Source organism: Wyeomyia smithii, chromosome 3 (genome assembly GCF_029784165.1).
Source record: "Wyeomyia smithii strain HCP4-BCI-WySm-NY-G18 chromosome 3, ASM2978416v1, whole genome shotgun sequence".
Classification (NCBI taxonomy): domain Eukaryota; kingdom Metazoa; phylum Arthropoda; class Insecta; order Diptera; family Culicidae; genus Wyeomyia; species Wyeomyia smithii.
In genome coordinates, this window is record NC_073696.1 from 16703257 (window position 1) to 16729246 (window position 25990).

Consider the following 25990-nt stretch of genomic DNA (forward strand, 5'->3'; position numbering starts at 1 on the left):
GAATAAATAGTTTACTTTCGGGTGGTAGATGATAGCGCCCATGTAATTGATTGGTAAAGAGAGAAGTATGATGTTCCATGATAAAACAAACAGAAAACGATGTTAATTGCTTTACTGATGACAGCTTGTGATAGAGCAAGTAATATCTCACTTGAAAGTAGCTTAGTAAAATGTGTTTACAGTGCATCCTTGTACATTTATTACCAGTTTCGTTTTGGATACTTTCACATCAGCTTAGGCTCTGAAGGTTTCATTGATGTAAATATTAGACAAAGATTGAGTAAACATTATTTATTTGTTCTCCAAATTTGTTTCAATTCGACAATTTTGTTTACTCCCCGGAATTGCAATCGATGTTTTATCTGGAATTGTTTCTTTTCCAAGTTTTGTTCACATTTCTGTTGAAAACGCATGAGAATATTTTGTCCTATTGAATAATTTATTATACATGTTGACAATGTTAACTTTAATCATCAAAAATAATTAGACTCTGGAGTCGAAAATCTTCTTCTAGACAGTGGCATGGAAAACTATAATGACCAATCAGTACTGAAAAATGTTTAGTTTAGTAATTTCAGTCAATCTTATTAAACACAAGGTGCTGAATACCGCTACAGTCGACATGTAAATGCAACAACCTAATTCTATTCTAGCGAATGTTTCCCAATTCTTCTCTTGCGTTATAATCTCCACAATTTTTTACAGCTATGCGAATTTTACCTTCGTTACAAACATTGAGCAAATAGTTTATCAATTCATGAAGTCTGTCACATAGCAAAAACTTTATTTTGATGTCGTCCTAAATTATTAAATAAATAAATAATATTCAAAAAATGCTGTTATTTTCAGTGCTCCCAGTAATCAATGTTAGCAGTTTTGAACTGATCTTTGGTTTACGTGAGATTATAACACTTAGCTATTAGAACTTCTACTTTTACAACTACAAATAAATAAATAAATTATTAAATCTACACAATAAATACTCCACAGTTAACCGAAACCTAACCAGTCTGGTCATCATTGACTCAAGGCCTCACCTCACGAAAACCGACAGGAAACCTCGATGGTAGACCCATCATCAAATTTGCGGGTCGTCGCACCAGAAACTGCCCCTCGGTAGGTGTGGGAAAAAGTGGAACAATCTGACCACCGGGAAAGCCCGGTCCTTGGGGATACTGATTAGGGGCAAACTGGTTGGGAAACGACACCGGATAGCGATTACCGCCTGGGTAAGGTTGCGGGAATGTAGGAAACGGCACCGGGAAGGGCTGCATCGGATCTTGTTGAGCCGGACGTCGGCGCCGGACCGGTGCGAAGACTTCCACGTCCGGATGGAGCGGAATTGCCTCGTTCGCTGGCAGATAGTTGATGGCAATGTCATTCGAGAGATCGATCACGGTCGGATTTGAGGAATCGGTTCCAGCGGCATCAAATTGGTGCTGGTTCGTGGTTGGGAATCGATTCGGTCTGTTGTACACCGGAACGGTGATTCTTTTACGCTCGTCGTGGTACTGTTTCCATTCGTCCGGAGAGAATACATCATCGTCGGTATTCTCGGTGGATTCGGCGTCCTCTCGACTCTTGTAGATGTAGTTGTGGCGCAACATATTGCGTTCCTGCGATTCCAAAGGGACGGAATTCACTTCTGATAGCGGTAAGGATTCCAAAACCTGGAATGATTCGATGTTGGATACCGTAGTTACATGTTGAGAGAAAATATATGAGAATTTTTCACAACTTAATTTATTGCATTAATTTGAATTTGTTATGGATATTCAGCAGTTTTTTGACGTAGGACTACGTGTTGTTTTCTATACTAGATTACACTTTGTGAAAATGAGAATGAAACTGGCAAATGTTGCGACAGATTTCAAACGGTTATAGCGAGCAAACGACTTAATGCATCTTAGTCATTTATATGTCGGTGGATAGATAAAATGTGTAACAATTTTTTGATATTATGTTCAACATTGTTGCTTTATTGCTTAATGGTGGAAAAAAGAGAAAAGTTCCAAGGTCAAGCTTTCCCATACATTTCCCTTGTTCTTGGCTTGCTTCCCAAGCACAGATAACAATAACATGGACGAAATAAATTCCACTGCCTACATATTTTGACTCAACAAAGTGTTTTGGTTTGTTTGTCTTTGTCTAAGCTGCGTGGCCACGCGCGGTAAAAATCTACGCTGAACTCGATACAAAAGACTGCGTGTGGAAAATTCAGCTTCAGTTTAGTTTGTTCCACAATAGCGAGAGCGGTGCAGCTGTTAAAGGTACGCGACATTGAGAAACGAGAGCTGCATACGAGTCAACTTCCAGGCACTGCGGAACATGTTACACCTTTATTTTGCATACGGCAGCAACAGTTACCATCGTACGCTGCAGGATATTTTGCTGGCACAGCTACTGGAGGGCACAGCGGAGAGCAAATTTTATGCGCGGCCAACAAAATATTCATGGTGCGATTATCAGCGTTCTGTAGAACGAATTTCTAACTGAATATTATGGAATCGGTTCTTTTCAGAACTATAGATGCTTGAAGATAAGAGTTATGAGAATTTTCGCAACTACTACTAGTGTAAAATTTTCATGTATTCATGCATCGTTAGTTTTAAAATAACGACTATCTAAAATAAACGGTAGTGTTACCTATGAACAGTTTAGCGCAGCATATAATAATATTTAGTTTAGCATATATTATATATTTAGTCCTACGTCACCATTTCATACAACCCCTAGGGCTGTATACCTTGTAGTATTTTTCCATTTCTTGAGTGACCTATAACGACCTAGACGCTCAATATGGACTGCTTTGCGGATTTCAAGTTGTTATTAATTTTGCTTGATGAGTTTTGGTTCAATAATCCGAGAGTATCCGGAACAGAACCAAGACAGGCCCGCTTGTGGTTCTAAGTACTGCAATGATCATGGCCATTATAATACAGGAATATGTTCCTAATTTAATTCCTAAGCCGGTTTACCAATAGCGGTTGTTCTTATTGGCATCAAAAAACCATAATACCTTGATTTTGGAGGTTATTGAGTAAGAATTGGTTGAAGGAATGACGAGTAAGCTGCTAAAAACGAACTGTCTAAGCGGAACGGGGCTTTTACCGCTACAATTATGAACAACCCCGAACGTCCCAATGACCCGGAAGACAAAAGTACGTTATTGAAATACAGAAACAAAAAATACTCCGGATAATCGAATCATTTCCTCCGGATAATCGAGCCCCGGTTTATCGAGCCCCCGGATAATCGAGTCCGACCTGTATTTTCAACTATTTTTTCTACTTTTTCATTCCATTTTATCGTTTCATTACTAGCTTAGTTTATCATTTTTACATGTCATTTTTACATGTTTGATTTGTCTTTATTTAATTTTTGCCATATTCTAATCAAATTATTGGCCGTGTTTAACTATTTGGAATCTTTTGTCATTTTTGCCCTATTTCGACTAATGTTTCTCCATTTCAACATAATTTTGTCGCATTTTTTTTTGTTTTTTCGCACTATTGTTTTGTTTTTGTTCAATTCTAATTCCATTTCTGTCTCATTTCCATCTCCTTGGTTATTTTTGATGCATTCAAAATATTTGACATATTCATTAAATTTTTGTTTTCGCTTTAGTTAATTTTTGTATAATTTTTGCATTATTTTGGTTTATTGCCTATGTTTTTGTCGTTTTCTTTGTTCAATTTTCATGCTTCATTATGTTTTATTTTCTCTCGTTTTTGTGTGAGTTTTATCTTATTTACGACTAAGGCCGTTACAAATTTTATTTCCATTTTATGCCCCCCCCCTCCCTCTTCAAAAATCTTGAATATTGGAAGGGGAAGAAAAAAAAAGCTCAGACCGTTTTGCTCATTTTATTGGTTTTCCGACAGTATAAATGCTTTATTTAGCAACAACCAAGTCCAGTGACGGCGAGAGTGTCGTCAAAAGGCAAGTGAAATAAATAAATAATAATAATAAAGCGTTATTTTTCAACAATTATTTAAGTGCAAGTTACAAACGTCATAACTTGCACACAAACTTTGATCAAAGATATTTCTTTTTTTTCGTCTCGGTGTTAATAATTCTTGCCACCCCCTTTGCTAACTTTGATAACCTTGGAAATAAAAAGAATTCGAAATTTGTATCAGCTCAATTTCAAAATAATTGTTGTCTTATATTTGTCGTATTTTTGTTTTATTTCTTCGTTTGCAGTCTGAAGGGTTTGTTTTATCTTCATGTTCGTCTAGCTACAAGTTGTCTCATTCCTGTCTGTTTTATGACTCTGTATTTTTTCGCCTCTGTTTTTCGGATTATCTTATTTATTTTTTCTCTCATTTTTTGTAACATTTTTGTTCGTCTTTGAGACTTATTTTCAACTAGAGATTGTCTCTTTTTTTGTTTTATGCCCAACTTAATTGTTACCACAATTTCATTCTTGTAATTTTTTTTTTTTTGTTGTTTAACTATACCTTTCATATTCCCATCTTATTCTCGTCCCATTCTTGTGTCATTTTTGTCTGATTTAGACTGATGTTTCTCCATTTTGTTATGATTTTATCTCATTTTTTTTTGGTACATTGGTTTTGTTTTCGTTCTTTTTATCCCATGTTGGTTTATTTTCGTTTTATTTTTATCACATTTTTGTTTTTTTTAAGTTCCTGTATACTTTCGCAATATTTAACACTTCGGACCTATTAAATAAATATTTGTCTCGCTCAAAACTACTTGTTGTCCCATTTTTGCATCATTTTGCTTTAAGTTTTTTGTTTTCGCTTTTTATCCTGCTATTTTTTGTCCTCTTTTGTATTTTTTTTCTTATTTTTGTTCTAATTATTGACTAATTTGAAACTAAATCAGTTTCCAATTTTTGTCTTGTTTCTGTTCTCTTTCCAGCTCTATTTATCATTTTTGGGACCACGTAGTCTCATTCCCCTCTTGTTTTAAACTTTGTTTAATTCTTTTGGTTTTTGTCTTATTTTTGCCCATTCTTTTGTCATTTTATCTTGATTTTCGACTAATTGTTCTCAATTTATTTTTTCTAAAACTCATTTTTTCTTTTGTTCTTCTGCACTTTTGTTTCGTTTTCGTTTCTTCTGTAACCATTTTTCTTATTTTCCACCAATTCTTATTCTTTTTTTGACCCATTCTTGTCATTTTTGTCTGATTTTTGAATATTTTTTACGTGTTACTTAATTTTATCTATTTTGTCATTTTGTTTTGCTATATTTTGGTTAAGTTTTTGTGTCCTTTTCGATTTTTTTTTATCATTTTTATATAATTTTTGTCTTATTTTCAACTTGTTTTCAATTGATTATTGTATTGTTTTCGTTTTATTTCAAGCTCACTTATTCATTTGTAAACATTTTTGTCATATCCTTATCTATTTCGTTACAACTTTGTGTTATTTTCGCACTTGTTTTTTTCTGTCTTTTTTATTTTTGTCGTATATTTGTCCCATTTTTGTCTGATTTTCAATTATAGCATAGTTATGACCAACAACAAATTGAAATAATTATTGTTGGTCAAAACAATGCTTTTGTTTGTCTAGTTTTTTTTATTTCCGCCACTGTCATTTTTTTTCTGATGCATATTTGATTTATTGTTTTCTCATTTCCGACCCATTTTAAGCTAGTTGTTGTCTTATATTTGTCTTATTTTTGCTTTATTTTTTCCTCATTTTTTATATTTTGGTTTAATTTTTCCTCCCTTTTTGTTACAACTTTATCTCATGTTTGTCTTGTTTACGTCGAACTATGATTCTGTCAAATATATGTTTTTATTATTTTTGTCTCTATGTAGTCCCATTCTAGTCATTTTTGTTTGATTTTCGACTAGTTTTCGCTCAGTTTTATCTGATTTTTATCTCATTTTTTTTTGGTTTTGTTAATTCATGTTTTTTTTTATATTTTATTTAATGTATTTTTGGTAATTTTGAATAACTTTTGTTACAATTTGGTCTAATTCTTGTCTCATTTTTGACTCTGTTTGTAGCTGTCAAACTTATTTTTATCATATTTTGTCTAATTCTGATCATTTTTGACATAATTTTTTCTGAATTTGATTTAATTTTTGCTCTTTGCTTAGTGTTGTATTAATTTTCTTTGTTATCCATTTTTGTTAAGCTTTTGTCTTAGGCGCCGTACACAAATTACGTAACGCTAAAAATCTGGATTTCAGACTCCCTCCCCCCTATGTAACGATAGGAAACGTTAAATATGACTTCTCCCCCCCCTAAAATTACGTTACTCTGAACAGCCTGATTTATTTTTATTTCTTATTTTCTTCACTTTTCGTCTTGTTTATTACTAATTTTTGTTTCGTTCTAATATCACAAACAAACTTTTGTCTATCGGATAATTTTTTGTCTAATTTTCAACTTAGGTTTGTCTCCATTTTATCTTATTTTTAATTGCGGATTCTTGATCGTTTTTTTCTTATTTTTGTAATTTTTGTTATTTCTTTTCAAATATGACTTTTTTGAAATTTTTTTTTCTTCTTAATTTTGTCATGTGTATTATAATTAAATATTTTTTTATTATTATTTAGACGTACAGCTAACTTGTTTTCCAGTTTTAGCTCTAAGACAGTTTTTCCCCTTTTTTGACCAATTTTTCACACAACACAAGTTTCTTCAAACTTAAAATAAATAAAAAAATATAATTTTTAATCGTTTTTGTGAATTTTGGTGCCCTTTGCCAGCTCGAAAGAACGGAATGCCTTCAGAGACTTAAAAAAAGTTCTCCGTAAACAAGTTTTGAAGCAACAAACCCAGTAAGTTTCTTGACATGCTTTCGAACTGAATAGGGGAACCGAAATTAACTGAAATCAGTGCTGAGAATATTCACTGTCATGATATTCAAAATTGATAATCATACTACCCATGCGACCGTTGATATTCATGATACCAAACAACCGATGAACACCGAGAAGATAAACTTTAACACTCGTGTTGATATTTTGATCGTCAAAAATGAAAATCATATCATAATAGTGAAAATCAAAATGACCCTTATTCGACCAGTTATACCTAACTGGTTATTGATAATCACCGAAGCTTCTTTGAATATCATTACGAGGCCTTTGATATTCATTCCACTGTTCTGTCATTGAATATGAGAAACGATAGTCATGCATCGTCGCATCGAACATAGGTTACTGAGCTGCAACAGAGAATAAGTGTGCTGACACTGAGATTAATTCAATTCATCTACTCATGAATAAACATTGATATTCTAAGGCACTGACTGAAATGACTGAAAAACTATAATTTTTCACATTTTTATAGTTTGAGCTCTAGCGCAAAACCTGTAATTGAAGTGAAAAAATTTATCGACAAACCGAGTATGTAAAAGTTCACCTAATTTTTATCTGAAAATCATTTCTAACGCACAAAAAGCATTCACAATTTTCAATATATAATACTACAAGGTATACAGCCCTAGGGGTTGTATGAAATGGTGACGTAGGACTAAATATATAATATATGCTAAACTAAATATTATTATATGCTGCGCTAAACTGTTCGTAGGTAACACTACCGTTTATTTTAGATAGTCGTTATTTTAAAACTAACGATGCATGAATACATGAAAATTTTACACTAGTAGTAGTTGCGAAAATTCTCATAACTCTTATCTTCAAGCATCTATAGTTTTGAAAAGAACCGATTCCATAATATTCAGTTAGAAATTCGTGCTACAGAACGCTGATAATCGCACCATGAATATTTTGTTGGCCGCGCATAAAATTTGCTCTCCGCTATGCCCTCCAGTAGCTGTGCCAGCAAAATATCCTGCAGCGCACGATGGTAACTGTTGCTGCCGTATGCAAAATAAAGGTGTAACATGTTCCGCAGTGCCTGGAAGTTGACTCGTAAGCAGCTCTCGTTTCTCAATGTCGCGTACCTTTAACAGCTGCACTGCTCTCGCTTATGTGTAACAAACTAAACTGAAGCTGAATTTTCTACACGCAGTCTTTTGTATCGAGTTCAGAGCAGATTTTTGCAATTAAGGCGTGGCTACGTAGCTTATAGAAAGAAAGAGAAACAAACCAAAACATCTTCAATACTACTGAGTGATTTTCATAAGCATCAAAAGAAAGTTTTTGCTTTCCCGATGCGCAAATCACTCTGGTTCTTAGAATAAATAATTTTCGTTTCTAATATTTGACTGATAACGGTGTTCGAGTGAACACAAACAAACAATTAAACCGGAAAATCACTCAATTTAGCAGTTAAAATTCTTGAAATGAGGGTTATGTCTTGTTGTGATAAACTATTCATAGGCCCTGGTCGTTATTGTAGAAATGATTATTGAGAAATAGATGAACATTCCACACTAGGAGTAGTTGTGAAAATTCTCATAACTCTTATCTTCATCATCTTATAGTTCTGAAAAGAACCGATTTCATAATCTTCAGCTCGAAATGTATGCTACAGAATGCTGATGATCACAGCACCACCGGTAGCATCGATTATTTTGTTGGCCGCGTATAAAATTTGCTCTCCGCTGTGCCCTCCAGCAGCTGTGCCAGCAAAATATCCTGCAGCGTACGATGGTTGTTGTTGTTGCCGTGTGCAGAATACAGGTAAGATGCTCCGCGGTGCCTGGAAGTATGCAGCTCTCCTTTCTCAATGTCGCAAAGCTTTAACAGCTGCACCGCACTCGCTATTGTGGAACAAACTAAACTGAAGCTGAATTTTCCACACGCAGTCTTTTTTTTCGAGTTCAGCGTAGATTTTTACCATTAAGGCGTGGCCACGCAGCTTAGACAAAAACAAACAAACCAAAACACTTTGTTGAGTCAAAACAAGTAGGCAGTGGAATTTATTTCGTCCATGTTATTGTAAAGCAACAATGTTGAACATAATATCAAAAATTTGTTACACATTTTATCTATCCACCGACATATTAATGACTAAGATGCATTAAGTCGTTCGCTTGCTATAACCGTTTGAAATCTGACGCAACATTTGCCAGTTTCATTCTCATTTTCACAAAGTGTAATCTAGTATAGAAAACAAAGACGAAGTCCTACGTCAAAATATGAGTGTTTGTATTTACATCTTCGAGATAATCAATATAACATAATTTATTATTACGTATATATGTATAACAAACGCCGACAAACAGACTTAAGATAATTTTTAATTTTTTTCGTCGGCACATGCATTGTACACAATTTATTATAATAGATAACTCACTGTTCTAGATGACAGATATTAAAAATTTAAATAAAAAATATGGCTCGATTATCCGGAAGGTTCGATTATCCGGAGCGAAATGTTTTTCAAAACTCCGGATAATCGAGTCCGACCTGTATGTGGAAAATTAGATAAAGATTACGCCAAAATCAGTAAAACAAAATTAAAATGGAAATGAGACAAAAAATAGAAAAAAATGACAACCGAAAACGGAGTACAGTTTGTTTTTTTTTACGCGAATTGCTTTTTTTTCATAACTTAAAAACGGTACAAGATATCGATTTAATTTCAATCAAGTTTTCCGTTTTAGGCCAAAAATAATCATAAATGCGTTAAAAAACACAATTTTTAGTTACAATAAAGTCGCTTTTTACGCGGGGGTTACGTGCCGCGTAAAAAAAACGCGTTAATTCCGGAATCCGCGTAAAAAAACCTGCGTTAATTATGCAATCCGAGTGAAGAGAAACCGAAATCCACGCAAAAAAAATACCGCGTAAATTCCGGAATCCGCGTAAAAAAACGCGTAAATTCCGGAATCCGCGTAAAAAAACCGCGTAAGAAACCACCTTAGTGTATTTACAAAATGTTAAATATTGCATTTTGGTATCTAGATTGATCGCTATTTTATTGAAACGAGGTTCAAGCATTTTAGGAAATGGTGTGATTAATTATTTTTATGCTTTAATTTTTTGTATGCTGTTCTGTACAAATTTAAAACACATCTTTCGCGTATGAAAAAAAGTAATGAATGAAATGACTTTGAAAGATAGTTTTCAGAGAGTTAACCAAAGACGATCATTGAATTGAAGCTTGACGTGGTTTTTGCAAATAATATGAATGTTATCACTGGAGTACATTTTCGATCACAAACCAATTTTTAAATGCTGGCTAGAAGTAATTAATTTTTTTTTTTTTGAGATAATCGAACGTGGGGAAACAGTAATAGATAACAATGATGCTGATTTCACACTAGAACAGCAAGCATGTATGTTAGTTTAATGCGGTTCTACTTATTCGCTTTATTTTCAGAAATCGCAGGACCTAGATTTATGGATCAGCATCAAGTTTTTTTTCGAATTGAAGCAAGCTTCTACACACCGGCTCTCGAAATATAGTTTAGAATTATACAGGAAAAAAATATAGCTATTGATGAAAGTTGTCCATTTATTTCTATCTCAAATGCATTATCTGAAAATGAAGGTTCTCCACGATCTTTGAGAATTTTAGATTTTCAGAGTGTAGGCAAGAACATTATTTTTTTCGAAGGCCTAAGCTGTATGAAAAAATCCGAAATAAAGACTTTTTAAATCTTGCTGCGATAACCAAGTGGAATAACATGGATGCTCTGTTTGCACTTAGTCTTAAATAAGAAAGTAATTTTTATATCTTACATGAGCATATTGTATCATTCATAGAGATAAGTGACTTTTCACCTGCGCACACTAGTAAACGTGTATAGCCATGTAGAGTTGCTTCAACACTTTTTCCCAATTTTGCCGATTACGTTCACCAGCTACTTTAGATTCCTGGTCACAAATTTAATACATAAAATAAGTATTCAACTGAAATTTTTTTCCAGCTGTTCAGAACGTAGCATTGCAAACAAAACAGCGATTTATTTGTGTTTTGCTCAACGGGTGGCACTAACACATTCGTACGTAAATAGGTTTATACATCTTTGGTAAAGCTTTTCAAAATATCTGCATCGGATCAGATTTTACTTCAATGCTTGGCTCCCGAAAGCTGTAAATGTTTGTTACTCTTAGCAAATCTAAGTTCAACGTACAATTTAGCATATATTTTATAAGAAGTGAGGACGGGAGCTTCGGAAGAATAGGAGCTAAGTAAGAATTGCAGTTTCTTCTAAAATCTGGTTCAAATTTCCAAGAAAAAGCTTAAGGGTAATTTATTTACACCAGTGAGACGCACTACGAAGAGTGTAAAGATTATGAAAAGTTGTCCATGATTGTTGATTTCCTCTGAGAAATAAATAGCGATACGAAAAAAGAGGGATAGAGAAGAGGAAAGAGCAGTGAAAGAGAAAAATTATCCAGAAAGTAAAATATCCCATGTCTAAAAGATACTTTGGTCAAAACTCTACAGTTCAAGCAACCAATAAAAGATCGCACTCAGCATGATTTTCAAAGATCTCTGGGGCTTTTATTTGAGCATGCGAACATCAAAATCGGAATAAGCGTTCTGTAAAGAGAGTTTTTTTTTGTTATTTTTGTTTTTTGGGTCGATTTTGATATACTACACATATAAACAACATATTTAAACATACATACGTACTGGCACACATACACAAACATACATAAATTGTTCACTTCGTCGATCTGAGTAAATTGGCATAATACAACACATGGCTCTCCGTGTTATTAATAACAAAGGTAATAGCACAGACTAACAGACGTAACACTGGAACCTAGCTCCATCGCCACAAAGAACGTTCATTTCACATTTTCAATCGAATAACAGTCAACGCGCGAGAACGTCGCCTGGGGCGCTGTCATGCAATTTCATACATATTTTGTAGTTCCCTATTTGACACATGCAGTAACGCTGGCGCTGATGTCGAAATACATGACGCAGCGCGAACAAGACAGCAGATGGTGCTAGTGTTATTAAAGTAAAGTACTGGAATCATCCGAACGATGATTTTATTGAAAATTAGTTCGACGTGTTATGTCTGTTAGTCTGTGGTAATAGTATAACAAAGGTAAAAAGGTCCATTTTTTACCGCAAACGTTAGTGCAGAAAAACAAAAGAATAAATGCGATACTGGAGAATTATTAGTAGAAATAGAGCAAAAATGACACACAATTCCAAATAGTTGAACAACGCCAAAAATTTGACAAGGAGGTTACAAAAAGTAAATAAAGACAAATCAAATATGTAAAAAATGATGAACTAAGCTAGTAATGAATCAAAGAAAAACCTAAATTAATCCACCTAGCGGTCAGACTCAGCCTTTCTCATTCAAACTTATTATTTGTAAAAACAGATTTACATGAATGCTTGAATCCAATAAAGGTATATTCACTCTTTGGGTTCCAAAATATTGATGTTGTAATTGAAGCATGAAATATGAAAAAAAAAAAGGAAATATTTATTTTATGTTCACTATAATAGCAAATTTAAACATTTTTTCTGTAATTCGATTATCCGGAAAACTCCGATCGGAATATTTTATTTTCATTATTTACCCCAAAAAAGGTTTTTGCCTTTCTCCTAGAAAGGTATAGCAATCACTGGAAAAACCAAAGGTATAAAAGTGGTCCCAATGGCCGAATGTCATATACCACTCGACTTCTTTCGACGAACTGAACATTTTCTGTATGTATGTATGTATGTGTGTATGTGTGTGTGTGTGTATGTATGTGCAACTTTTTTTTCTCACTCATTTTTCTTAGAGATGGCTGGACCGATTTTCATAAAATTAATTGCAAATGAAAGGTCTAGTTGCGTCATAGGTTGCTATTGAATTTCATTGTAATCGGATTTTTAGTTTAGAGGTTATGTATCAAAATGTAAAAATCACGAAACATCAATATCTCAGAAACCACACAACCGATTTTAATAAAATTGGTTTCAAATGATCGGGCTGTCTCCAGAACCCTTAACTTTTGAATTTCGCAATGATTGAATATATGGTTCAAAAGTTATGTAAAAAAAGTTATCCTGCGGTAGTTCAAACTCACTCATTTTTCTAAGAGGTGGCTGAACCGATTTCCACAAAATTAGTGTCAAATGAAAGGTCTAGTTGCCCCATAAGTTGTTATTGAATTTCATTGCAATCGGATTGTAACTTTGTCCGTTGTTCATGGAAATGTGAAATCACATAATGAAAGTTAACATATTGACTTCCTCCTAACGATCACTGGCTATTTAAAAGGTAGAAAAGTGATCCAAACGGCCGAATGTCATATACTACTCGACTCAGTTAGACGAATCGAGCTTTTTCTGCATATAAGCATGTATAGGTGTATATGTTTGTGTGTGGGTGTGTACGTGTTTATGTGCACCTTTTTTCGCACTCACTATTCTCAGGAATGGTCTGACCGAACAGATTTCAATGAAATTAATTGCAAATGAAAGGTCTAGTTGCCCTTTAAGACCCTATTGAATTTTATTGTAATCTGATTTCTAGTTTAGAGGTTATGTATCAAAGTGTAAAAATCACGAAACATCAATATCTCAGAAACCACACATCTGATTTGATTAAAATTAGTTTCAAATGAACGGGCTACCATAAAAACCCTTAACTTTTGAATTTTATGAAGATTGAACATGTGGTTCAGGAGTTATGGAAAGAAACGTGTTCTGGACAAGCATGGAAAAGTTCACTCACTAGCAATATTTCATGCAAATGTGTTCTTTGATTTATCAGTTGTCGTTCAACTATTTTCACTCGCGTACAAGTTTCCATAGAAACGCTGCTGATTGTTTTTCGCTTCTAAGAGTTCCGAATGCCATAGAAGGAGACTGAATGATTCAAACACGATAGTATTTATTGTGTCCAAGTTCACTTGCATTCAACATTATTGCGAGAAGCTTTGAGATATTATCGCCAGTGATACAAAATTATGAATCCAAATGAACGTTAGAATACGTTCAATTGTTTGCTTGCCGGAGCAAATAGGCATCATCAATGCTTACGGAAATTGAAGCATGGGGCATTATCATTTGATACTTGAAATCACCAAGAATCATCATGGTATATCACGGTGAAAGCACGACGTGGAGTAGCCGAATTCCGCCTACAGGCAACCAACATTTGAAAGAATCATTGCGATCGCTTGAGTGCAATCGTTTACGATTCTTTCGTGAAACACTCGCTATATGTTGCTCGCTCCGCCTAAAGCAGGCAATACTGAAACAAAATCATCAAAGAAATCTACCATATATTTCTTTGCTCTAAGTTGTCTCTTGCAAGCTTGAGAATGTGTAACTTTTAATAGCGATGGTTTGCTAGAATTGAAAGCTTATAAATAGCACGTTCAGAAGTGATACCCGAATGATTGTTATGCGATACGAGTTTTTCCATCCTTGGTTCTGGAGACTATTTAATCTCACTCATGTTTCTCAGAGATGGCTGGCCCGATTTTTATAAAATTAGTGTCATATGAAAGGTCTTGTTGCCCCATAAGACCCTAATGATTTTTTTTTTTCAAACGGATTATTACTTTGCCTGTAATGTTTGCAAATGTGAAATCCAGCTATGAAAAGAAACATATTCCAAGACAACTTACTTGGACTCACTCATATTTCTTAGAGATGGTTGACCCGATTTCCACAGAATTAGTGTCAATTAAAAGGTCTACCTACCTCATAACTCCCTATTGAATTTTGCAGTAATCGGACTGTAACTTCGTCTGTAATGTATCGAAATGTGAAAATCACGAAACTTCATTATCTTAGAAATTACACAACCGATTTGAACAATATTGATATCAGATGAACGGGCTAGTTAAGGGTTAACTGATGAATTATGATTGAACACGTGGTTTCAAAGTTTGGCTGCCCCATACGTTACCTTTTCATTTGATTGTAATCAAGCTTAAGCAAGCGTTATGTTTTAATTTGTAAAACAACGAAAGTCTATTATCTCAAGTACTACACGACTTATTTGAACATAACTAGTGTCATACAAATGAGTCATCTCTCAAACTTACAAATAACAAACTTCATAACAATTTGATATGCTGTTTAAAAGTTTTAGAAAGAACAGAAATCCAAAGACTATTCAACACTTTACCTGCTTCGATCAATATATATTGCCTCAACATGATTTAAATGTGATATCGTACTATTTGAACGTTCCTGGCATCGCTCGTGATTAAATTGTTCGAAATTAAGAGTCATTGCCTCTATTTCGCTATTTCTTAAGTACTAACATTACGTCAAATTTCATATTTTATACTTTAATTACAACATCAATATTTTAGAACCCAAAGAGTGGATAAACATTTATTGGATTTAAGCATTCATGTAAATCTTTTTTTACAAATAATAAGTTTGAATGAGAAAGGCTGAGTCTGACCGCTAGGTGGATTAATTTAGGTTTTTTTTTAACGAAATTATGATTACTTTTAGCTTAAAACGAAGAATATCATTGGAATGTATTCGATAACTTGTAACGTTTTTAGGTAATGGAGGAAAGCAACCCCCGGGAAAAAAGATCTCAGTGTACTGTGGCTGAAATAGAAGCCTAGATGAGCTTCTTAATTAGAAAACATACATACAGAATAAAATCTCTTTCTTATTTGAACTGAATTTTGATGGAAAATATTGGTGAAATCATATGATTCACTCGTTCAACTGTTTCAGTAACAAAAATTCGTTTCGAAAGCTGTATATCTCTCAGACTTTTCATACTACGACCAAAACCGGTGATTTTACCATATATAATGTACAAATGGAGAGGCCTGCATAAAAATTTAAACTCTTTCAGAGAATTCATTCTGAGCGAGAATTTTAAAGCTATAAGACCTAAAAATTTTGGTGTTGTATCAAGGTGTAGATATTTATAGCTAACCTCCAAAAGAGTGATCCAAAATGAAACAAATTTTAATGCAACTCACTTCGAACTGATGTAACATACTTTGTTGACACCCGAGAAGATTACTTCTTACACTGAATATTTTCCACCACTTTTTGATTTTTTGATATCACCACTACGAATTAAAAACTGGCAGCACTGGCTAAACAGTTTGAGTTATTTTATTATTACAGCAATGCAGGCGTTATCCACAGACTACATTAATTAGCAGGTCGTGAAATTAATGTAAAGACACTCGTGAATGCAATTTATTCTAGCCTGGAAGATCTTCTTTTTCCACGGAGATTGGATTTTTTGGTGCCATTAATCTACTGTATTTTCTTCATGTACTTGGGTGGGTTTTACAACATATTAAAGCATTTAGCCAGTGTCATTAATAGGAAATGAAACTTTGACTATTGGCATACGAAAATTGGAGATATTAAGTAACATGAATATAACAAATTGTGAAACTTTAAGTGGTAAAATTTAAACAACATTTAAAATCCGTTTGGAAGTTGTTGAATCGAAAAATGTACAGCCTAAATTTTCCTAAATTTTGAATGCAGGCAAGAAAGAAGAATCCATTTTTCTATCGAAAAGAAAAAATTGCAGGACACAGGTTCTACCTACAGTTATTCTATTATTATAATATCTCTTCTGAACTGTTACGCGTAGAATAACAGTAAGTGTTTATTATGTGTTATAATTGTGGCAGTATATTATGAAACGAGCACCCTGAATACGATTGAAAATTCATTTTTTTTTCACAAATATTGCAGCAATATTTAACCGTCAATCCTCGGCAATTTTAACACACGTAAGTACTCGGCAGGGTACCCAGGTACCCTCCAAAATGAAATGCTTCCTACTTCTTCAATTCTTGACCGATTTTCGCTCTTGACCCATCAAAAGATTGGATAATTTGTCTATTTTTAGTATACGGGACCTTGAGAGCCATTGGCCCCATATGGTTCTCGTAAATTCGGATCTCCGGGACCATGTTCAAGACCTGGAATCTGCTCCGAAATAGCCATTTCGGACAACTTATCAGATGGACTCAAAATGAATGAAAATCAACTCGTGGAGTGATTTCGGGAACTTTGAAACCAATTTTGTTCGGTTTTATTGAAAAATGTACTACTTCGTCTTTCGGTACATTCTCCTGAAGATCCGGATTAACAGGCACCAGATGTGGTCACAGGTTCATGTCGGTCCCGGATTCTAAAAGTAGACATATTTTCCAATCTTTTGATAGGCCAAGATCGAAAATCGCACAAAAAATGAAAAAGCAAGAAGCATTTCATTTTGTAAGGTCCCGGGTACCCTGCCGAGTACTTATGGGGTAAAAAAATTCTAAGCTGCTAAAAACAGTCTGATAATGGAAAATGGTTTATTTCTACTAGTTAGGAGCATTCCATATGATTCAGCTGGCTAAGTTGAGGTTATCCTTGTTTTTTTAAGCGATAAAATCTGAAAAGGTACCCGGGTGCTCTGCTGAGTACATAACGGTAAAAAAATAGCGTAGAACGTTTTTGAAACTCTGCGTAAAGAAAAACTTTTTGCAAACTTGATATATTTTTGATGAACAGATATAATTCCAATAAACCGACAATAGAACATAAGAGAATATTCTTCAATTGAATTGAATTGAGAATATACTATGGAATAAACAACTGTACAGTAGTAGATTTACGTTCGAAATTCTGTTTCTTGCAGGCAAGAAAAGCAAGTAAGAAAAAATATTGATTATTGTTAAAGAAACTATAAACACTAAGATTAATTGTGATTATTTGATATTAAATAGCCGTCTCTTTTGATAGACCCAAAACTACTCGATTACAATACTTACCCGCGCAAAATCATATGTACAGGCATGCAAATTATTTGTACGCGTAGTAGAGAAAAAAAAGTGGGGTGTCAATGCGTTAGAATTAGACTCGCCAAAAAACACGAAAGCGGTAGGGACGGGTTAAAAAATTAATCGTGTTAATTTCTGTAACAGTATCGTTTATTTACATAAAAAAATGATATCATCTGTTGAAAATAGTCATCACATCGTTACTCGTGACCGACGGAACAAGTTATACAATGGGCGAAGTTTTTGTTTTGAGAAATATATTCCTCTTTATACCAGCCCGTACTAGATTTTATCTAACTTTGTTTTGTTCATTATGGTTAGGTTAGGTTGTTGTATCGATACTCAATTCACTAGCCATCAAGTTGTGATGAATGGTCGAATCTATTTCATGTTTACAGAAGATTTATCAGTTGTTTTTGAACCTCAGGATGGCTAAAACTGCGAACCTAGGCACGGGTTACCGTCGCAATTGTCCATCAGTTTGCCAGCTTTTTGGGCTTGAGGGATGAAAGTGAGGCGATTAACAATAGATCGTATATTTACATCGGTCGCTACTGCAACAGGAAAAATCAGAGCGGCAGAATCACAGAAAGTGTTCAAGAAAGATGCAAGGATGGATGTAGGGCATGCTTTTTGGTTTGTTTCGTGCTGTTAAGGGTGGAATGTTATTTCGAGAAAACGACTATACTTGAGTAGTTAGGAATTATAGTACAATCCAATTCTTGGAAGAAAGAAATACTGATTGAACCCTATTTGGCGCCTCGGAAGAGAGATAGAGAGGTGATAGATGTTTACTCATCAGTAGCAGCAGTAGCATCAGTAGTAGGAGTAACATCTTTATCCGCTGAAGCTTCAGTATTTACCTCTTCCTTTTTGGCACTGTCGATGTCGTTGTTAATGGTATTCAAACTTTCGTCGGCTGGAGTTGTTTCCTCGTCACTGGACTCCAATTCGGTGTCCCGTTTGGGACCCTCTGTGGCCGAATTCTTCTCTTCATCGGCATCAGTGCCGGCGGGTTTTTTCGGTTCGTTGCCTTCTTCAGTTCCCACACGGTTTCCGGTCTCTATTGGACCATCCGTAGAAGGCTTATCAGCACCTTCTTCATCCAGCGGTTTGACATCGACCACACGAACCTTGAAAATGGATGTTCCGAAGTCGGTCTTCTTGGTGTAGTACGTGTCGTTGATTATGACTTTGTGGCCGTCAATAACCTAAAATAGCAGTGATAAATTAAAACAGAGTTCGAGGCAAATATCAGTTTGCTTACTTTAACAGTGGATGTCGTATTGGTCTTTCCACCTTCGGAAGAGTCATCCGGGATATCGATTGGCCAGAGTCCTGGTCCGGACGGGGCAAAGTCGCTTCCACCGTAAAACGGATTCCACGAACCGGCAAAGCGATCACGGAACCGTCTCATCAGATCTACGAGATATAAAAAAAAGCTTTTGATTGCTGAAAAATGCGTACGCATAGTGGATAAACTCACCGTCGAGATAAGACGAGAACTGCCACGTGAACGGGTTGATCGATGGGAAGAAGATCGGACTCTGACCCTGATGAGGGAAATCGTCAGTATCCAACACACCATCGAATGCGTCAAAGCTGCTCGGATAGCGGTTGAAGTAGGATGGCCTCTGATGCTCCAACGGGACTACGACGAACTCTGCATCATCCGCGGGGTTGCTTTTGCTATCTTTGCTGGCTGCAATAAATAAGAAAACAGCGAAAATTTTACTCAAGAATCAAGCGCATTCATTCATTCGAAAATGTGGAAAATAGTGCATCATTAGGTACGCAAACTTGCATACGGTAGACCTTCACCCACAGCACGGGCTTGAAGCCGACAGGTGATGACTCAATCGCGCAATTTAACGATGTTCCCCGCGTGACGCTTCTCGTCGTGCCAGAGTGACATCTGTATGACTTCGTGTGGGCTTTGTGTAAAATTATTTCACCACGGTAGTGTCACCAGTCTCGGGTGGTGATGATTTAGTTCGATAACGATGACAGACACATTGGGCCGAGAGGGGGAACCAGTGCAAGGTTTTGCACTTGTTTTTCACACTATGTTTGTTGTAAGCAACCCACGGAATTACCATCGCAATTGGAGGGTTAATGGAACTGACAGTCGCAGACAATCGAGTTGTATAGGAACATGTGTTACATGTTGTTTATAATCATCGGGTAGTTACACGAATTTGTAGATAGGAACATATTTAAATAAGACGTACCCTGACCTCCAATATCTTCTATGGGTTTCTGCGTCTCACATGAGGCATCATTATTCGCAAAAAAACTACGGAACGGAATGTAAACTATATTTAAGTTTAGCTTAATATAATTCGACGGTGACCGGATGTCATTTACGGGAATCTCTACTCCAGCAAAACATTTCTACGCAGTAAGACGAAAATTAGTTTTCGGGATTTTTATTTCTTTAATTATATAGGGGCTCGGGGGTTTTCTTAAGAAAAATAACTATATATTTGGGCCTTGAAGAAGAACTAGAAATGCAACTTTATCTCGAACAAATAGTTACCTATAAATCATTCAAAGTATTCCCCTCACTAGCTACAACTTTATCCCATATTATTGGCATTTTTATTCGACTACCGTTACGATGAAATTGTTTGTATTTTGAGGCTTTCCACAAATCAAACAATTTTTTGATTTATTCATATGAACAGAACTGCTGATCAAACAGATCATGTGCCAGTTGGAAAATGCAATATCTGGGAAATGTGGCTGGTGAGGTAGGACTTCCCATTTAAGCTTTTCTATGTGAGTTTTACCGACTTTGACGGTATGAGACCGAGCGTTGTCATTATTTATTATTGTTATTCATTTTCAACAATTCATTCGACACCTCCGGTGTGCAAAATAAAGGTAACATGCTCCGCAGTGCCTGGAAGTTGACTCGTATGCAGCTCTCGTTTCTCAATGTCGCGTACCTCTAACAGCTATACTCCACTCGCTATTGTGTGACAAACTAGACTGAAGTCGAATTTTCTACACACAGTCTTTTGTATCGAGTTCAGAGTAGATTTTTGCCATTAAGGCGTGGCCACGCAGCTTAGAGAAAGACAAACAAACCAAAACACTTTGTTGAGTCAAAATATGTAGGCAGTGGAGTATATTCCGTCCACATTATTGTTATCCGTGCTCAGGAAGCAAGCCAATAGCGAGGGAAATGTATGGGGAAGCTTGACCTTGGAACTTTTCACCATTAAGCAGTAAAGCAACAATGTTAAACATTATATCAAACAATTGTTACACATTTTATCTATCCACCGACATATAAATGACTAAGATGCATTAGGTCGTTCGCTTGCTATAATCGTTTGAAATCTGACGTAACATTTGCCAGTTTAATTTTCAATTTCACAAAAGTATAGAAAACAAAGACGTAGTCCTACGTCAAAACCAAAACCTGACGAAACTACCTGTTCAGCATCAATCCTAGTAACCCATAAATCAGCAGCTAACTCTAACCGTTATGGCGAAAACAGTAAGGCTACTCTGTTCAGAAGCGTTATTTCAAAGAACGGCACCTCGCCGCGTCGAAAACGGTAATCGTGCGGCAGTTCGTGAGCACTGGATACGCCCGTTCCGGCATCTACAACATCTTGGCACTATTGGACAACAATCAGAGCATCGAAAAAAAGCCCGGTTCCGGGCGGCCGACAACCCTGAACGACAACAAGTTCCAAAGGATGCTGAAGAGGAAAACCGAGAGAAACGTAGCTACATCACTGCGTGCGCTTAGCCGGGAGGTCGGTGCAACTGGCCAAACAGTGAAAAAGTATTTGGCAAACATGGCCCTACATGTTATGAGCTGCAGGCAATGACGCAGCGGCAGCGCCTAAATAAGATGGTCAAGTCGATTTTCACGGCAAATCACGACGTGGTGGTGGTGATGGACGACGATCTGTCCCACCCTGGATGGCAACGACTAGCAGGGCACTTTGTATTTTACTTCCCCTACGAAGGGCTTGAACACCGAGGTGAAGTTCACTTCACACACCAAGTTCCCCAAGAAGGTGCTGCTGTGGCTGACAATCGGCGAGAAGGGTATGTAAAAGCCGCTCTTCTTTCGCTCCGGACTAGCCGTGAACGGGGAAATTTATTGTACGAAGTGCCTGCCGGAAGTTGCGTCGTTCTTGAAAAATACCAAAAACCCGAAACCGCGATGTTCTGGCCGAATCTGGTGTCGATCCACTAGTCGAAGCGATCATTGGAGGAGATGGAGTGGCAGAATATCGATGTGGTATCTAAGTCGGCGAACTCGCGTTTCATCGAGGATTTCTGGGTAAACCTGAAGCGTTAGATCTACTCCAAAATTTTGTTGCGAAAACTGAGGAGGAATTGATAATTGAAAGGAAGAAAGAATTCGAAAACATGCCTACATGTATGTTTTTGTCAGCCATGGCGAATAATCCGGGTTACTGCTGGAAGGCCGTTCGCAAGGGCGTAGAATTTTGTTATAAGTAAACTAATATAATTACCTTCCATGAGAACTTTATTGAATTCAATTATCTGTCTTAGTTTTGTTTTTAAAACCATCCGGCAAACATCCATTCCTTCAAATGCAAACGTTAGTATATCAGGGTTTCTCCATGGTATGGAGTGGCAAATGTTTCGGACAAAAAGCTTTAGCACACGGTCGATACGTTGGGTCCAAAACTCGTAATATGGGTCCCACACGGCGCAAGCAGACTCCAGTATGGAACGTACCAGTGAACAATAAATTGCTCTCATGGTACCAGGATTATCAAATTCTTTGCCAATTCTCATAACTAGGCCAAGCTATCGGTTGGTTTTATTGATAACCTAAGTATAAAGTTGCCTTAAAGTAAGTTTTAGTGTCATGTCATAACACTAAAATCAATGACAACGTCACAGCCCATCAAGTTCCTTCCAGCAAGGTGTTAATCATAAACCAGAGGAAATTTTTTTCGGTTGAAACTGATTACGGAACACTACGGAATACTAGTCGACATATGACTAAGGCACCACCAATCTGGGAAAAGGTCAATTAGCCCTTGAAGTCTGGTGCAGTCGTTGTTAGTTTTAATGAGCTTATAGATTTAAGTGTCATCAGCGCACAATAGTCTCGTGCCTAGGGGCAATAGCCTGGTTACATCGTTGATACATAAGGAAAACAGTAGAGGTCCTAGAATACTGCCTTGGGGTACTCCAGAGTTGCTACAGAACAAGCTATATTTCGACGTACCCTGTTTAATGGCAGTTCTGCGATCACGAAAATACGAATTAATCCATCTCAGTTAAATTTCATCTAATTTAGTGCAAACTATTCCATGATCAACACCATGAAATGCAACTTTTGAGTCCGTATAGACCGCATCAACTCTCATGCAGTAGAATCACTTATTTGTGACTTTGCTCGTATTTGGTCGTTTTTTTGCGCAGTGCTCGACTTAATCGCATCAATTGAACACGGTATTGTTTCCCAATGATAGTTCCGTTCGGTTTCAACAGCTCACAATGATTGATTTGGATTTTTTCTATATCCGTAGTGAAGATACAATTTTTAGATAAAGATTTTAAGTTGTATTTTTTTACCACGATTAAAGTTACTTAGATAAGATTTCGTATCCAGGCGTGTGAAGCTCCCTCTGGTGTTTATCGAACACTGGTATTCAGAGTGAAAATAAAGTGAGTACGAAGGACCAATTCAAAGAGCCTATTTCCAAGATCTTGGACGAGATGCCGATGGACCAGGTGCGTACCGCGCGTTATTTTTTTAGAAAACGTCTAAAGTTTGTCAGATAGCATGCTCCCAGCTCCCAGTCGTAAAGGTTCTCAATAAACACTGCTGAATAAATATTGATTCAGGAAAGAATATCTTGTATCTTCATTTTTTAACACATTTTTAAAAGGGTATTCGAACTTGTTGAACACCCTGTATAGAAATAGTAGCACCAAATAATTACCATGACAGGCTGAATTCATAAAAAATTTGACAAAATTAAAAAAAATGCAAATTTTCCAACGTAAACATATTAGAAGGAAGATTTTGTGATTATGTTTTCTTTTTTCTGAGCTAAAAAAGTAGGAAGTTGGTATACAAGACACGACTGCATGTCGTTGGACTACGGTATTTTTATATTCCATTAAAACAAATAGTAGACGGAATTGTAGCTCTAGTATTTTCTGCAATTTTATCTAACAGTGCATATTTAATTGCGGAGACGTTAAAGCGTTATAAAAAATAATATATACTTAAAGAATGGATCTTTTATATAAACGCTGTCACTTCAGAAAAACCTTTCTTCGTAGCTGCAGTACTAAAGCAATCATTTAATTCAGCGAATTGGTTGGCTCCAGGCCAGCATATAACTTTATGTATTTTAAGATATTACGTTTATTTCAATAACTTAAAAAAACAAGAACTCAATTACACGCTTTTTGCGTAGGTTTTGGCGAGTGACAGGAAAATATATTACATCTTTAATTACGATTTAGAGCGTTTCTAAATGCTTTGTTAGTTTTCACGGTAGAGACAAGTTCTTTTTTTTCTCTGTGTGCGAGAACCGTGCATCGAGAAACAAAAACGAAAATTAAATGTATGCTCATTGAGAAAACTTTAGTGTTGAAGTTTAAAACGCTGCTGTACAACCGTGTTCGTTTAGGCGTTTTGATATTTTTAATGAAGTGTTAATGAAAAAACGAGAAAATACTAAATCTTCTATTAACACCCACTATACTGCGGTTCCAAGCATAACTGTCCCAGCATACATAGCGTTTGTGTAGAACATGGGACAACTATGCTTGGAACGGCAGTATAGCTGTCCACACACGTGCTATAGCAATCCTTACATACGAACGACTAGGAAATTTAGTTCGATGGTGTGCGCTTTTGTAAACGACCAATATTTGCCACCAACCGCTTTCTGCTGCTCCAGAAAAAACCGTCCGCTTTGCCGGTCAATAAACAAATGAATGATGTTAGAAGGGTACCTTTTATATCAAGGTTTCGTTAATTATTAGGATAGAGGGAGGAGTTTTTAAGTATAGGGAATGGCAAGGAAAGTAAAACAACAACAACAAGTCGTTTACAAAGTCAGATCGGTTGTATCCGTTAGTGTCGGCTGTGCTTGGATGATTGGTTGCTCGGTATGATTTAGACAATCGATGTTATTTACCATTTTTTCAATGGTATATCTAAAACAATAGGTTGTTTTTGTTACATAAATTTAACCGTAAAAAAGTTTCTGATCGGTTGATGCCAAAGTCTCGATATTCTGGAAAGAAATGACCGATATATAAGCGCTCAAAACCTGACCACTTTTCTCTAGTTGAATTGAACTTCAGGTGCCTAACTTCGAGATAGACGTTAGTCTAACGTCAAAGTGTCTTGCCTTTAATTCAAAAACATATAGGAATCCCAAATCAAGTTTCGGTTTGAGGAATAATCGTTAAACCAGTAAATAAGTGAGAGCAGTGAAAGTGAAGGGTTGTATCTGTTACACGACCGCGAACTGCCAAAATAGTTTTTCATCAAAGGCTATTTCTTTATCGATTTGATCACAAGTTTGGAAAACATTCTAACTATCGAACAAGATATTAATGCACACACCCAGCATTTTTTTGGAATATCAATATTTTTATAATTTGATCAAACTCTTCACTGAAAGCACGGAATAAATAAGACTTATAATCTTCATTCTAAACATAGATAGATAATTAAACATTTTTAAACATTTAGAATGTGTTTTCTGAATAATTTCATACTTTTCACTGCTTTAATTCATTTTGGTTCTAAACGAAAAAGTTGTAATTTAAATGCTTCCCCCAAAAAAAAAAAAAAAACAGTAACAAAATAGATCAACTCATATTACTGCTACTACCTGGAGAGGTATTCCTTCAACTCTGTTGGAGTTTGTTTTCTGGAACTTGGCGTGAGGGAAGCGTCAAGTAGGGGGTTGGAAGGGGACCTTAGAAAAAAACTCAGGCGTAAAAGTCCCTCTGACACCAAACGATCTGATTTAACTTATAACCATTCGCTTGTCAAAGCGGACTCTGTAACCTTGAGGCTATGAGCTCCCCCCCCCCCCCATAGGCTATGTTTCCATTAAGTTCTATTACAAAATCACAACATCATTAGAGGTAGAAAATACACGCGAAACAACAGCAGTTTAGGCGAATTCGAATTGCACTGGCATGCCAAGCAATTCGGTTTTCATTCAAAAGGATAAGAAAGGTTCGGTCGTTGAAAATAGTAATCCAAAATTTTTCCCATAGCAGATTGTAAGTATCGCAAAAAATAGAGCGCTGTTGTGTCAAAAACATATTTTATCCATTTTATGCTGAAATATTTTTTAGGTGAAAGTCCATGAATTGTATTAACAACCAAACAGACCCACACCTA

At 35.9% G+C, this 25990-nt stretch overlaps 1 protein-coding gene across 1 annotated transcript in view; it reads right to left on the reverse strand.

The window, feature by feature from the left end:
- Nucleotides 1-418: 418 nt before the first annotated feature.
- LOC129726439 (uncharacterized) overlaps nt 419-25990 on the reverse strand; it is a 54616-nt gene continuing 29044 nt past the window's right edge. Inside the window, exons 2-5 of the mRNA XM_055683131.1 lie at nt 19085-19300; nt 18866-19020; nt 18462-18809; nt 419-1670 (exon numbers count right to left, since the gene is read on the reverse strand). Coding sequence (XP_055539106.1) covers nt 1026-1670; nt 18462-18809; nt 18866-19020; nt 19085-19300 — 1364 coding nt within the window. The 3' untranslated portion in view covers nt 419-1025. The remainder of the gene's footprint in view (nt 1671-18461; nt 18810-18865; nt 19021-19084; nt 19301-25990) is intronic.